General features: G+C 41.8%; 2 protein-coding genes across 2 annotated transcripts in view; one reads left to right on the top strand and one right to left on the bottom strand.

Moving 5' to 3' along the window:
• GFM1 (G elongation factor mitochondrial 1) overlaps positions 1–5,885 on the top strand; it is a 49,830-nt gene extending 43,945 nt beyond the window's left edge. Inside the window, exons 16-18 of the mRNA XM_073578980.1 lie at positions 3,392–3,552; positions 4,589–4,642; positions 5,340–5,885. Of these exons, the coding sequence (XP_073435081.1) occupies positions 3,392–3,552; positions 4,589–4,642; positions 5,340–5,471 (347 nt within the window). The 3' untranslated portion in view covers positions 5,472–5,885. The remainder of the gene's footprint in view (positions 1–3,391; positions 3,553–4,588; positions 4,643–5,339) is intronic.
• A 7,364-nt stretch (positions 5,886–13,249) lies between these two features.
• LOC141092636 (retinoic acid receptor responder protein 1-like) overlaps positions 13,250–16,464 on the bottom strand; it is a 28,684-nt gene continuing 25,469 nt past the window's right edge. The window contains exons 5-6 of the mRNA XM_073578981.1: positions 14,453–14,515; positions 13,250–14,364 (exon numbers count right to left, since the gene is read on the bottom strand). Of these exons, the coding sequence (XP_073435082.1) occupies positions 14,224–14,364; positions 14,453–14,515 (204 nt within the window). The 3' untranslated portion in view covers positions 13,250–14,223. The remainder of the gene's footprint in view (positions 14,365–14,452; positions 14,516–16,464) is intronic.

The following is a 16,464-nucleotide window of genomic DNA, read 5'->3' as shown; positions in this document are numbered from 1 at the left end:
GCACCTTGAGGGGTGCAGTTTTTAGAATGGTGTCAATTTTGGGTATTTTTTATCATATAGACCCTCAAAGTGACTTCAAATGTGATGTGGTCCTTAAAAATAAAATGGTGTTGCAAAAATGAGAAATCGCTGGTCAATTTTTACCCTTATAACTTCCTAACAAAAAACAATTTTGGTTCCCAAATTGTGCTGATGTAAAGTAAACATGTGGGAAATGTTATTTATTAATTTTTTTTGTGTGCCATATCTCTGTGATTTAAGGGCATGAAAATTCAAAGTTGGAAAATTGCGAAATTTTCAAAATTTTCACCAAATTTCCGTTTTTTTCACAAATAAACACATGTTATATGAATGAAATTTTACCACTAACATGAAGTACAATATGTCACAAGAAAATAATGTCAGAATCACCGGGATCCGTGGAAGCATTCCAGAGTTATTACCTCATAAAGGGACAGAGGTCAGAATTGTAAAAATTGGCCTGGTCATTAACATGCAAACCACCCTTGGGAGTAAAGGGAGGTCCACTACTAGACACCCCCACTGTGAGCAATTCAGGACCCAAATTAAAATAAAAAAATAAAATGGATACTTGTCTCCCGCAGCGTTCCCGTTACATCCATGTTCCCAGAGCTGATGTGACATTCAAAATAGAAAAAAACAAAAAGAGGAGGGAATAGTGCATCACCGTGTGTTGTACACTAGGTAGCCTTTGATACTGCAGTAAGGATCCAAATTCCGTTTGACCATCAGATGTATTGGTAAAACACCGGATCAACAAACTGGATTTCATTAAGACTATGTACCCACGTTGCAGAGATGCTGCGGAAAATTCTGCAGCATTTCCGCAACTCCCGCCGCGGGAAAACGCATGCGAATTCGCATGCGTTTTCCCGCAGAAAACAAGCGTTTTTCCCGCGATTTTTGCGTGCGGTATTCAAGCTCTTTCCAAGCAATCTGAAGCATCGCTTGGAATGTGATTGACAGGTTGGTCAGACTCGTCAAACATAGTGTTTGACTAGTGTGACCAACTTTTTACTATTGAGGCTGCCTATGCGGCATCAATAGTAAAAGATAGAATGATAAAAATAATAAAAAAAAATTAAAAATCGTGTTATTCTGACCTTCTGACGTCCTGCGCAGCGTTCCCGATCCTCGCGATGCTCCCAATCCCAGCGATGCCTTGCGAGACCTTGGATGACGTAGCGGTCTCGCGAGACCACTACATCATCACAGGTCCTTGCCGCAAGGCATTACTGGGAGCGGGAGTTGGCGGGAGCATCGGTAAGGCTGCGCGGGATGCCGGAAGGTTAATATAACCCGTTTTTTTTTTTTTTTTTTTTTTTTTTTTTTTCAGGGATATGGTACCCAGGGCCTGGTGGATAGTCTCCTCCAGACCGTGGGTACCATCCGCAAATGTTCTGCTTATTTTTTGCATGGTGAGCACAGCCACATGTGGAAAGTAAGCAGAACAATTTATTCCTATGTGTGCGGATTTTCCCGCGATTCCGCACAAATGATGAACATGCTGCGTATTTTTCCACGATGCAATTCCGCCGCGGAAATATCCGCAACATTATCACAGCATGTGCGGAATCACATAGGATTGCATGGGATGCTTTTTTAAACGCTACGTGTGAACACAGCCTTAAAAATTCTTCTTTATTTCATCCCATTAAAAAAGATTGTCCAGAATCTACGACTAAGGGCTACGGCCAGAAACGTGTTAGAATGCTACACCACTTTTGATCTGTCTGGACAATCTTTTTTTTTTTTTTTTTTAAATGGAATGAAATAAAGAATTTTTTATTGAAATCCAGTGTGTTGATCTGTTTTTTTTCCTGATGTGACATTGTTGTCATGTGTCTGTTGCAGTCAGTGAGCGACCACTCATCAGCTGCAGCCTTTAATATTTCATCATGTTGGACGTCTGCCCTGCTGGAATATTGATGTTCTGCAGCTGTAGAGACATATTAACACTGGCATTTCATACACCAGTACTTAACTCCTAAAAAGTTAAGTAGGGCAAGTGAAATCTATGCCTGCAATGATCAGATGCAGAGTCTCACCGTTTTATGATTTTAAAGGGAGTCTGTCAGTCCCAAAATGCCTCTTAGACTAACTATACAATGATATAGGGAACTTTGGCTTTATAAAAATCATGTGTGCATTGTTTAGACTACCATATATACTCGAGTATAAGCCAAGTTTTTCAGCACTTTATTTTGTGTTGAGGATGCCCCCCTCGGCTTAGGCTACTTCCACACTTGCGTCGGTACGGGCCCGTCGCAATGCGTCGGGCCGACGTACCGACGCACGTTGTGAAAGATTTGCACAACGCGGGCAGCGGATGCAGTTTTTCAACGCATCCGCTGCCCCATTGTAATGTCCAGGGAGGAGGGGGGCGGAGTTTCGGTCACGCATGCGCTGTCGAAAATGGCAGACACGGCGCACAAAAAAAAAACGTTACATGTAACGGTTTTTTGTGCGTCGCAGCTGCCAAAACACGACGCATCCGTCGCACGATGGATGCGACGTGTGGCCATACGTCGCAATGCGTTGCTAATGCAAGTCTATGGAGAAAAAACACATCCTGCGGGCAACTTTGCAGGATGCGTTTTTTCTCCAAAATGGCGCATTGCGACGTACGTCACACGACGCTAGTGTGAAAGTAGCCTAATACTCGTGTGGTGTCCAGAAGATGGAGGGGCAGCGGCGGAGCAGCGGGTCGCAGGAGGAATGAGCCGGCTGCTGCAGCTAACTCCTGTGTCTGCTGCCAAACAGAAATGAACATTCACTGCACTGGCAATGAATATTCATTTCTCTGTAATAGCACGCACAGTGTCAGCCGCAGCAGCCGGCTCCTGCTGCTGGCCGGGCGGTCACGTGTGCCCGCTGCTTAAGAGAGATCAATATTCACCTCTCTCCACTCCTATGGGTGTGGAGATAGGTGATTATTAATTTCTCTTAACTATTGGCACACGTGACCCCCTGGCGGCTGACACTGTGTGTGCTGCTTAATGCTCACTGCCCTCCACACACATAGTTCTGACGTGCAGAGCAGTGAGTATTCCAACAGCTGTGCTCTGCTTGTGATCAGTGCATGTTGTTCTTGCCATGTGCTGCTTACAAGCATAAATAGACTGCAGTGCCACCCTGTCGGCAGATCAGAAGAGAAGCTGCTCTGTTGAATAGACGTCTCCAGCAGTGTCCACTCTGAGCCAACAGATCAGCAACTTCCTCCCTGGTAGTTCTTGGCCTCATAGGTAAAGCCCCTTTAATGATAAATGGTCAATTTGCATCTGGTTTCATGGAATGAGCCCCGATATAATCTGCAGAACTCTGCGGTCTATCACAATATCAATTGTATCTTACATTTTTTTTCTGGCAGCTTTGGAGCAAGCAACGATTACCATCCTGGAACCAGTAATGTCTGTGGAGGTCGTTGCACCTAATGAATTCCAAGGTCCTGTGATCGCTGGCATTAACAGAAGACATGGAGTGATTGTAGGACAAGATGGTTCTGAGGACTACTTTACACTTTATGCTAATGTAAGTATGTTAAAGGGAATGCGTCATCAAAAAATATTTTCAAGATTTGAAGAAATGTAACAAAGTTTAAATAAAAAAAAATATATAAACTTTTTATTGGTATAAAATGTGAAAAAGAATTAGTTTTGTTATTTTTCACTTTTAAACACTAGGGTGAGCAGATGCTGAAATTTGCCATGAAAACCTAGTGTCGCTCGTTTTACAACTGCAGTAAATGTGCATGGGGTCTGCTCACATTTATGTGACATCACCAAGGAGTTAATATTCTTGTTGTAGTCCTGACTCTTTGTATCATTTATTTTGTTTTTTTGAGTTGGGTGCACAAAAACAGCAGATCCACAAGGCAAAGAGATGCTTGGAAGGGCCAAATGTAGTAACGCTACTTCTACTAATATAATAATCCAAAAATTGTCCCAGGATGGTGCTGAAGTGGAGAAAAAAAAAGAAAAGCCCGCTCACCTGCCGGACCCCAGGATAAGGGCTGCTTCTGACTCTGTGGATAACACCGCTGCACTCAGTTACCACTGGTGCTGATTGGCTGCAGCAGTTACCTGATTGTCGTCCTGTCAGTAGAGGAAGCGAGGAGGCTGGCAGGGGGCATCGGCAGCAGGAGTTCACTATATATTTAATGTTTTCTCCCCCCCCCCCCTCCCTCTGTTTCATTTATTTTGGAATATCTGCATTGACATGGGCCAATTTTGTAAAAAGTCTATTAGAAGTAATGCAGATTTCTGGTGAGGATGCCAGTGCTATGCCCTACATTTATTCATCTGTCCTAATGACCTTGTGATACCACCTCACTCTGACTGCACATGTGGATGGGTTAGTGCAGTCTAATTCTGCGTTTGCTCAATGTCACGCTGGCAGATTCTGTATCCAGTAGAACTACAATGTGGTGACTGCACAGTAATTTTTATTTTTTTTACATCTATTGTTTACCTTATTCCGATTCCCAGCCTGGGCACAGAATCAGACTGGCTCCCATTGCAGTTCTCAATGTGACACATATATTTTTCCATTTTTTTTTTCTTTCTAGGTTCCTCTTAATGATATGTTTGGCTACGCAAATGAGCTCCGATCCTGTACAGAGGTATGTGCATCCAGAAGGGCACCTTATTTATCTCCTTCACGCCCCATTTACACATCTGAGCTTTGTGTACTTGTTCCATTGTCTTTTGGGTTCTTTTTGTGGATAGATCACCTAGCTATTCTAGCCATTAAAGCCTTTGGCCCCATTCACACAGATGTGTGTTCCCTGATGTAACGTACAGCACAAGAGGCCGCCTGTGTTATACAAGATGAACGTGAATTCGGCCTAGCTGCTAATTAGCGAATTAACCTCTTATGGATGGTGATTTTTCATTTTTGCGTGTTTTTCTCCTTCTGTAGCAACAGACTTAAAAAAAAAATTTTTTTTTCAGACCTGGCCTTATGAGGGCTTTCTTGTGGGTCATTAGAATCAACGGCCAACATGTTGAAAGTCTTTTAAATGCTAGCCTCACACTTTACATGGCACTGAAGAGGATAAACCGATGCGATTGGCGCCAGCTCCGATTACATCAGTTACTAACCATGTAACCCAACTGGCCCCTGCGCTGTAAAGAATAGGCTCGGCTCCATATTGTGATGGCACATGACCACCACACAGGGATGATGGCCATCACCAAGGGGGTATAAGGAACTGACCAGAATTAGGGGTATGGCAGTGACAGCCATTTCTATGTGTAGATCCACAATTCTGCAGTAAAGATGCACATTATCATTTTGATTTTTTTGGTTTGTTTTAGGGAAAGGGTGAATACACAATGGAGTACAGCCAGTACCTGCCGTGCTTGCCTAGTACTCAGGAAGAATTGGCCACCAAATACCTGGAAGCCACAGGCCAACTCCCAGCGAAGAAGGGAAAGTACAAGAGCTGACCGCCTCTCTGATGATGTTACCTCCAGCTGTCCGCTCTACTCGCTACTCTGACTATGCCTCCCGAGTGTATGTGTATATATATACGGACGTGGTCCCCTCTGGGATGTGGATATAGCACACACTGGTTTTTGTAAAACCCTTTGGACATGATTAGTGGTTCTGTCACCTGTAAATCCAGAGAGGACGATACTTGAGAAACTGCTGCTATTACTGCAGTGATCGGTGTCCTGAAACGGAAGTTTCCATTTTATCTTTTCTGGATCTGTCTCCTATTATTCACTGCTGGACATACGTGTCGACTGTGAACTCTGCACTGATGGACACTTGGATCTGTACTGCAAGCTGTGATAGTAAAGGCCTATGGTTGTATGTTTCAGCAGTGCTCGGTCAGGGAATAAATCATTTTATTACAAGCCATGCTTTTTAATGGTAGCTCTGTGATATTGCCGCTTACCCAGCCTTTCTAGTCACATATAGCAAAATAGAAATAAGACCTCATTCAGACGTCCTTTTTTTTCCCCCGTAGGTGAGAAAAAAACACAGCAGATTTTCAGTGGTGTTTAGTTTGCATCAGTTTTTACTATCCATGTTTCCCCATTTTTTTTTCATGTGAACAACTCTTTAATGTAACTAGGGTGCAACCATTGTCAAGTTTTTCACAGACCCATAGACTAGTATTGACTTGGCAATTTTGATTTGTGACTTGGATCTAAATCAGACAAGTAGGAGGAAGCATAGTAAAACATCTAAAATCTACAATAAATTGACTTTATAAGAGAAATGTCAAAATGTGCTGTGACCTGTGGAACACAAGAGTCCCAGTCCTAGAATGGAGATTTATCTAACAATTCACTATGATCTACAATTTGTTTCCACAGTTGTCCTTTGGCTGACACTTTTTACACCCTAATACAGATCCTAAGACATGTCCACTCCTAGTCTAACCAGAAAAGCTCTCCTTAAAGGGAGCCTGTGGTGTTCCTCAACTGTATTAACCTACAGATATAGGGTTAAACTGAAGGTGAGAATGCTGTTTGGGCATCTTACTGAAAGTGCGGCTACTGGTAGAAAATGAACTTTATTTCTCCCAGGGCCCGCTAGATTTCAGTCATAGAGGAGTGCATGAGCAGCTGCAGTCGCGGCTCTGTCCAAGTGAGCGGCAGCTGTAAGCACGCCCCGGGGTACTGATGACCGTGTACGAAGCACTGACTGTGGCCACTCCGGTCATGTCTCCATGACTGAAATACAGCAGGTCCTGGGAGGTATAAAGTTCATTTTCTCCTGGTAGCTGCGCTTTCAGCACAGTGGCCCGGCAGCATTGAAATGCTATTAACTCTGTATCTGCAGGTTGGTAGCTTTTGGGGACATGATCAGTTCTCTTTACATTAAACCACATTCATATAGGGGACTTATCGATATTAAAATCATAACTGAAGTACAGTTTTCACTATTTCCGTTTTACATAAAAAAGAAAAAGTTTTATTACATATGTAAAAGACAGGACCACTCGCTACTGTGTGATCCTGTGTCAGCCATCAGAGATAAGAGAGGGATGAGAGCATTGCAGCACTGACACTGCGGCTCCTGCAGTGTTAGTGTGTACATGACTGGAGATTCAATTGTGACAGTGCTCCAAAACGAGTTCTGTCAATTAACATGAGGGGAGGATGGTAACCGTGGGGTGGATCAGTGCATCGAGCTCTCGGACACAACAAGCGAGTACTGAGGTGCCCTCATTTACATAAATATTAAAAAAAAAATATGCAAATTGAAATTATTGAAGTCTTTAACACAGGTGTGTTTTTAATTTTTTTTTTTTATAGGGTCTAAGCCCGCTACATTCATGTCAAGTGGTTCAATTTGAGGTTTGGGGGTGATGGACTTTTTAAATAAACATTATAGAGTTTATGAAAAAGTTTCCCAGCCCCCCCGGTCTGACCGCCACATCCGGTACTCTGTTTCAGTCAGATCGACGTAGTTGGAACCTCAAATCCCAGTGACTCCTGATTTCTGGTTCCCCCACAACTTCCGTCACGACACGGAGGCCAAACAAAGACCCTGTAAATCTTTTTGCTCAACTTCACTGAAACTGCTCCTGTCAATTTAACATTTTTGCTACTTTATATTGTTTCAATAGGATAATTGTTTTTTCATGTTAGAAATATTTCCCTGCCTTTTATAGAGAAATCCTGTTCATACAACCCAGTGTTTCCCAAACTCCAGTCCTTGCGACCCCCCCCAGATCAGGATCTCAGGATTTCCTTAGTATCAGACAAGTGATTGGCGTTTCATCAAGACATCAAGAATTCTCTCACCTGTGCAATACTATGGAAATTCTGAAAACATGGGCCGTGAGGACTGGAGTTTGCAAAGCACTGAAATAACCAATTACATAAATGAGACTACTCATTAAAACCAGACTCGTGCCCACAGCATGGGGCATACTGGAGAAATATGGAGGACCACAGGGTCTATTCCTTTACATGGGGTACAAATTCTTCTTTCTTTAATTGGATCCGTAAAAATCCTCACATTTTTATGATAATGGAAAGCTTGGCCCAGTTTGTCGTTCCTTAGAGGTAACATCATTGCAGACCTTGTATCATCAGTGATTTGTAGCGCCTCCTCTTGGCCCGTGTGGCATGTACATTTGTCCCTAGTTTTGCTTCGCAGGCTTGTCCCATGTTGACTTTGTGTGGGCGAGCCCCTGGTGGGAATGTTTTGGGAATACTAATTTGAGCGACCTAACCCATTATTTTACAAGTGTGTGTCCTGTCAGCGAGGCCATAAGTTGGTCATTACTTCTAAACCACTTGCGTCTTCCTTCTTCTTCATTTCCTTTTTTGAAGCCAAACACATTTTACTGAAGTTATTATTTTGTTTTTTTGCAATTTTTCTTGTTTTTAAGAAATGCTGATTTTTAGAGAACTAAATTTACTTTATTAGCAAGCGTGGTAATAATAAAAATAATAAATTTTATTTTTATAGCGCCAACATATTCCGCAGCACTTTACATTTCAGAGGGGATTTGTACAGACAATAGACATTACAGCATAACAATAATCACATACAGTAGATTATAACAAATACCAAGAGGAATGAGGGCCCTGCTCGCAAGCTTACAGTCTATGAGGAAAGAGGTAGACACGAAAGGTGGGTGGTAACAGTTGCCCTGATTGTATGGACCAGCCATAATAAGTGTGTAACAGTACAAACACAGAGGGCTAATGGATGCATAAAGCATGTGGGAACATGATGCGGGAAATCTGGTTATGGTAAAACTTTTAGGTGTGCCACACAGGGATAGATTAGGTTAATGTGTTGAGGCGATAGGCCAGTCTGAATAAATGCGTTTTCAGGGCACGCTTAAAATTGTGGGGAATGGGGACTAATCGTATTGACCTGGGAAGTGCATTCCAAAGAATTGGCGCGGCACGTGTAAAGTCTTGGAGACGGGAGTGGGAGGTTCTGACTATTGATGCTAACCTCAGGTCATCAGCAGAACGGAGGGCGCAGGTAGGGTGGTATACTGAAACTAGGGAGGAGATGTAAGGTGGTGCTGAGCTATGGAGGGCTTTGTGGGTGAGGGTAATAAGTTTATACTGAATTCTGGAGTGGATGGGTAGCCAGTGTAATGACTGGCACAAGGTAGAGGCATCGGTGTAACGATTGGTGGGGAATATGATCCTGGCTGCAGCATTCAAGACAGATTGGAGAGGGGAGAGTTTGGTAAGAGGGAGACCGATTAGAAGAGAGTTACAATAGTCGAGACGAGAATGAATAAGAGAAACAGTAAGAGTTTTTGCAGAGTCAAAAGTAAGAAAAGGTCGAATTCTAGAAATGTTTTTGAGGTGCAGATGACAAGAGCGAGCCAGTGATCGAATGTGGGGGCAAAGGAAAGTTTGGTATCAAGTATGAACCCAAGACAGCAGGCCTGTTGCTGGGGAGTAATAGTGGAAGCACACACAGAAATGGCAATGTCGGGTATAGGTACATTAGTAGAGGGAGGAAACACCAGGAGTTCAGTCTTTGACAGGTTCAGTTTCAGATATAGTGAGGACATGATATTAGACACAGCGTTTAGACAATCGCCGGTGTTTTCTAGAAAGGCTGGTGTGATGTCAGGAGAAGCATATAATTGGGTGTCATCAGCATAGAGATGGTACTGGAAACCAAATCTACTGATTGTTTGACCAATGGGCAGTGTACAAGGAGAAGAGGAGGGGGGGCCTAGAACCGATCCTTGAGGGACCCCAAAAGTAAGGGGAAGGTGAGGGGTGGAGGACCGGCAAAAGATACAGTAAAGGAGCGGTCGGAGAGATAGGAGGAGAACTGTGTCCTTGAGGCCAATGGAATGGAGCATAATGAGGAGGAGCTGATTATCCACAGTGTCAAATGCTGCAGGTAGATCCATGAGAATTAGCATGGAAGAGTGACCATTTGATTTAGCTGTTAGCAGATCATTATAGACTTTAGTGAGGGCAGTTTCAGTGGAGTGTAAAGAGCGGAAACTGGATTGGAGAGGGTCGAGAACAGAGTTTTCTGAGAGATAGCGGATAAGATGGGAGTGAACCAGGCGTTCCAGGAGCTTAGAGATGAAGGGAAGATTAGAGACAGGTCTATAGTTAGCGGCACAGTTTTGGTCGAGGGATGGTTTTTTAAGTAGTGGATGTATGATGGCATGCTTAAATGAGGAGGGAAAAATACCAGAAGAGAGAGAGGTTAAATATTTTAGTTAGGTGAGGGGTCACAGCAGGGGAAAGGGACTGGAGGAGATGTGACGGAAATGGGTCACTGGTGCAAGTAGTTGGGCGGGAAGATGCAAGGAGCCTGCTTACTACTTCTTCTGTGACTGGTTCAAAATCAGAGAGTGAGCTAGATGCAGTGGGGGAGGGAGGACAGTGCATGGTATGAGGTGATAGGGAGATAATTTCCTGTCGAATCTGGTCAATTTTTTTTCTTTGAAGTAATTGGCCAGATCGTCAGCTCAGAGCTCTGTGGTTGGGGCATGTACTCTTGGATTGAGTAGAGAATGAAAAGTGTCAAAGAGATGTTTCAGGTTATTGGACAGTGAGGTGATGAGGGTGTTGAAATAGGCTTGTTTGGAGAGGTGAAGGGCAGTGTTGTATGTTCTAAGCATTACCTTAAAATGGATGAATGGTATTCTCACAGTTTAATCTTGTGAAACCTGGACCATTCCAGCACAGATCCTAATGTGTAGAAAGAATGTATCATGTTGTGACTTCTAAGTGCTCATTCAGCCATCTATGAAAAACGGTCCGAGCACAGACTGGCTGCCGTTCTTCCAACTCTGATGTGATCACCTTATAGAAATACACCAGGCTGTCAATCTCAGGTGAGGAGACGTGTTATTTATTTTTTTTTTTTTCACACTTGAGAAAGGTGCTGGTACAGCATTGAAATACTGTGCAATAAAGAACCTTCATAATCACCGCAGTAAGAGACTTTGTTTTCCAGCAACACAGCCAGTTTTTTAAAATGTTATTTGTGCCTGGTGAAATTATCTGGTGGAATCCATCTCTCAGCCATGCGGTAGGTAGTATCACATAGCTTCCCTAGGTGCGTACAACTGATATTATATATTATTTTACTACCCTTCACCATTAAGGTTTTACCCTATTTGTGTGCTTGTTTTCCCCCTACAGCATCCATCTTCCTCATTCTCCTGCTGAGAGAGCTTTTATCTTGCATAGTGTACAGCTTGCAGCCAAGGAACTCTGCCAACAGAGCCAGGATAGTGTATGCAGTAGTTATATTCAAAGCTGAGTTAACTCCTGACATCCTATTCAGTGCTCATTGATTGCAAAATAGGCGTTAGCTGCTCCCTTCTCTCCACATTCATGTCCACTCCTGACAATCTACTCTAAGTCTTGCAAAACCACCAGCTTCCACCATTGGCAGTTTCTAGAGCAGCTCTCCTAATCAATACTCTTAACTGTCCTGAGCTATGCACTTGTTCAAAGGCCCTTTTATCTCTATATGCAAATAGTCATTACAGAGAAGACTTCAGAACGAACACTGACAGAACGTGTCATAGCAGTAGGACGAAGCTACTGAACTAGAACGCTCACTCGAGGAGGAGCGTCCACCACCACCACCCCCGCAACAAGGAGAGCTCTGTGCTGCTCAAGATGAAAGTTGAGAATAACCCTGTAACATGCTGAAGAATTGTTCTCGTATATCTCTTTAGTTACACATGGTGCTGTGCCATAATGTCTCCCTTATAAATTATTGCCATCTCTGAATATGATAGAAACTCAACATATACTGAATTGGTGTATTTAATAAAAAAATGCTACACAGTGGAATAAAAAAAAAAATACATCCAAACCTTCAGCACATTTTCAGATTCAAATCTGCTGTTTCCTGGCAAACAAAAGCAACATAACGTCCGAGAATATAGAATCTTCCAAAAGGCTGTATGTACATGTGCTGGTTTTGAGACCTTGTTTCACGCAATGATAAATTGACATCTGAAATTTTGCCAATATTTTGGGGTGAAAAAGATGGCAATGCAAAATCCATAATTGTTTTTTTTCAGTTTTTTTTAATTAACATGTTAATCTATGAGCACTGCGGAGGGTGCACAAAACCCACACACAATTTTACAAATTTTAAAAGATTTTATTTAAAATAGAGATTTTATGTGAAGCTTTGGGCAACAGAAAAATAGGTGATAGTGATATTTACAAATCTTTTCTATATGATCTTTGTGTATTAAATCTATAGCAATGAAGTTAATATTTTCAGTTCCAGGTCAGAACAAAGATCTGATAATAGATCAGATAGACATAAGCAATACACAACATTAATAGGGATGAGCTCAATGGACGGGAATACCAGCATCTCCGTGTCATTCACTATCGTCACTGGGCATATTGATGTCCACATGCCCCACAAGAGGTATTGATGTTCTACAGGGCCTCATTCACACCTGAAAAACATTAATACCGGTACCATTTTTCCCCCAATTTGGGGGCAGATACGCAGTGGATTTTCTATTTTTTTTTTTATATATGAGATCTCATTCACTCATGGAAGGAAAAATCTGCATAATTAATAGACCTATGCAAAGTGTGAAAGCTGCGGCACGTTCAAGATATTTGGTGCTGATTTTGCTGCTGGATATTGACAACTGAACAGAGTGTGGGTAACCAGCACACAAATTATTATTAATTCCCGGATTTGCTGGTACCTGTTGTGCACACTGTCAGAAGAAATGCCCTTGTCCAGCGATGGGCACATCACATTTTTTGAATATTACCACAGGTCTATTATAGTCAGCACATGGGAAAAGTCGTAGAAAAAAATGTTACTGTACACAGTATTCTGGAAACGGATGTCGGTTTCATCCAGATCTGGTCATACAGGGCCACTTGCAAAAGAGTCTTCTGATGATCACGACAAGTTTTCAGACATGAAATGTAAGCCATGATGGCATGCAGTGATCTTCAGAAACTTGGTGCATGTTATGACAACTCGCAGTCACAGTCCGAAATCTGTCAGCTACCAGCTAGAATACATTTTTGCTATAATTTACACCACTTCCCGTAACTCGGAGTACGTAAGTCAGACACTTGATGGCAATGTTTGTTTATATGTTAAGAACTTACCAAGAAAAAAGTTTTGGCAATACTTCCAGGCCGGGTCATCACCCCATTTAACATTAATAAGTTTTAATTTAATAAAACCCCCTGACAGTACCAGACTACTTATTGCATTTGTGTAAGAGACCTATTCACAATGGATGCAAGAATTGTAGTCTAAATAGACAGCTTTTATTTTTGTATACATCTTAATATATTTACATGATACCAATTTATTATTTGCCAGGTAATCCTAAGACCCCTATGTGGATACTGGGCCATAGCATATATATATATATTTTGGCAGCTATCTGGTTATGGTATCTACTACAAGATCATAGCGTATATACACTGCAGCTGCCCACCGGATTAATATGATAAACGCCTATAGATCACATGAGAGGTGACAGGCGACACTTGTTTCTACAACTTAGGTTTCTAGCTTGGCTCTGCCTGTATTCTGAGCTGAACACTTGTGACTACTTGCTTGGTGCTCCTCTCTAGTGTAGATCATATATTATAGCCTGGCTAAAATTAAAGGATTTTTTTTTTTCAGATGTCTGTTTTTGTTGGGTATTTTTTTTTGCATTTGAGGAAAAAAATTGACTATTTATCAAGTGTTTTTTTTGCATCCAAATATATATTTTTTAAATTTCCCCTTTTGCAATCTATTAAATAGCGCTTGGAAAGTATTTGAGTACACCACTGTTTTTGATGGACCCATTCACTTGAAGGGGAGATTTTGATCTTAAAATTGGATCAAAAATTGACGTTTGTTTCTATTGCAGATAACTGGTCTGCAAGAGACAGGACATTGGCTTATACTATAAGCATATAATAGTTACATGTTCTAGCTGCTAAAAACCTAAACCACACAACAAAAACGGACATCTGACTGAAACCTGACTGTAATTACCTGTTACCTGCAAGCAACTCCTGCTACATTTTCCAAGTTTCATCTCATGGTTATGTTCTGGATACTCCTGACATCGGAAATGTGTGTGGTGCTATGCTGGACTGAAAACAAAATCAAATCTATAAAACAAAACTAAATTACACTGACCTGTTCGGTTTCCTAAAAAGGTAACAACCTATCACAATATAAATTCTTACAAATTATCCCTTCATTATGAAAATATTCCTCTTATTTAAAATTCCCCAAAAAAGCGGATCCATCCTCAGACTTGTTTCCAGAGCCGTTTTCTGAATTCTCTGTACAACTGTAGTCCACTTTGGGTGGCTTTCCAGGAATCCAGACAATATGGACACTACAAAGCACCATTTCCTGGAAATAGCAGAAAAGGGTTAAAAGACAAGTGTAAGGGAAGATCTTAGAGGTTTCACGCATTCTATGTAAGTAAGTGGTCACGTACTTCAGATGGTCTTTCATGAAGATAGAGGTCATAGTCAAAGGCAATTAAATTGTCCTTCCGCAGCTGAAAATAAAGGAAAAAAATGGGATATAGTTTTTATTTCAACAGTAGCTACAATATACCTGGAGATTGTACGGGAATGTTCAGAAGTAGCATATGCTCTGTGGATGTGGTAGTCAAGTGGCTGAGATTTTTCTAATATTACCCACAAGCTACTTTTATTTTCAGGCTGGAAATTGGCTGGATTTGACTCTTTTTCCAACATGTTACTTGTCAATTTTGCCTGGGTAAATAGTGTAGATTTTCTCCAACAAGAATGGTTAAAAAATGCAATAAGTATGGAACACAGTGGGACGGACCAGCAACGACATTCCTGAGTTATAAATATAAACAATACCAAAAAAAAAACCATACCTCTGTTAATGATTTTTCCAGTTCCAACAGGGCTCCTATGCCAGTCTGTGAAGGCAGATATACTCACCCACAACAGCAAATGCCAATCGTAGGTTGTAGAGGTCATATTGGATGGAGCACTGGTACAAGAGGGCGCTTAGGGAAATCAGCAGGATCTGACAACATTTTTGGGTGGATCTGCCAAGGTCGACTCCCCTTTGATACTTTGGATAGTGTCCACAGCAAGTTCACAAAGTGGGATGATATAACACTGGCCAACTACAACTACTTAACACCATCTTACTTTCCTAAAATGTTCTCATTATAATTAGGGATGAGCGAGTAGCATCGTTGCTCAGGTCTCCCCGAGCATGCTCGGGTGGTCTCCGAGTATTTTGGTGTGCTTGGAGATTTAGATTTCGTCGTCTCAGCTGCATGATTTGTGACTTGTAGACAAGCTGAACACATTTGTGGAATGCCTGTTTGTTATGGAATTCTCACATGTATTCAGCCTGTCTACAAGTCACAAATCATGCAGCTGAGACGAAGAAAACTAAATCTCCGCGCACGCCAAAATACTTAGAGGACACCAGAGCAACGATGCTACTCACCCATCACTTATTATAATCCATCTTGGCGCGCACTCCTTATACTGATAATTACAATGACTTTTCACCAGGCACGTAAAAATTTCAAGGAAACATTCTGACCTTTGAGATGTGAGCTTAAGGCCAGGATCACACATAAGAAAAATTTGGATGAGTCTCGAATCTTAATCGCTGGCACTCGGGAGCGGAGTGTGCAGCTGCATAGAAAGACATGCAGCCGCACGCTCAGCTCCCGAGTGCAGGCTGCAGTGCCAGGTATTAAGATGCAAGAATCGACCGAGTTTCTCACATGTGTGATCCCGACCTAAGGGCAGTTTCACATGTCAGTGTCTCCGGTACGTGTAGTGACAGTTTTCTCACGTACCGGAGACACTGACACACGTAGACACATTCGAATGAATGTGTCTATGCAGATGTCAGCGTGTTTTCACGGACCGTGTGTCCATGTGCAAAACACGCTGACATGTCAGTTTTTGTGCAACATCACGGATCACACGGACCGCACACGGATGCTGTCCGTGTGCGTTTTTAAAAGTCAAAGGGTTAACATTGAAAATAATTTTTCAAAAACACGGACAGCATACGGACAGCACACAGATGGCATACGTATGCACACAGACAGCTCCGGTACCGATTTTTCCGGTACCGGAATTATCTGAACGTGTGAAACTGCCATAAGGCTGGAGTCACACACTACGGAAAAAAAAAAAAAAAAAAAAAAAAAAAAAAATCGGTCCCATTTTAATGGTCCAAAAACGCACAAAGGTATCTTAACCAGTGATGCGTTATTGATGTGATTTTTCTTCATTGATGCGATTTTAATCGCATGCAAGGATCCTTTTGACATCCGTCTGGCGAGATTTTCTCGCAGGAAAGCAAAATTGACATATAATGGAGCCTAATGACAGGTTTCCCCACACAAACTAATTAATAGATATAGACACATTAAAAAAATATATATATTTTATACATGTTATAGAGACATATATATATATATATATATATATATAT

The sequence above is a fragment of the Dendrobates tinctorius genome, unplaced genomic scaffold (genome assembly GCF_039654945.1).
Source record: "Dendrobates tinctorius isolate UK_male_01 unplaced genomic scaffold, ASM3965494v1 ptg000060l, whole genome shotgun sequence".
NCBI classification, from domain to species: domain Eukaryota; kingdom Metazoa; phylum Chordata; class Amphibia; order Anura; family Dendrobatidae; genus Dendrobates; species Dendrobates tinctorius.
The sequence above is the reverse complement of the archived record's forward strand: the minus strand, read 5'-3'. Positions and strand labels throughout refer to the sequence as shown.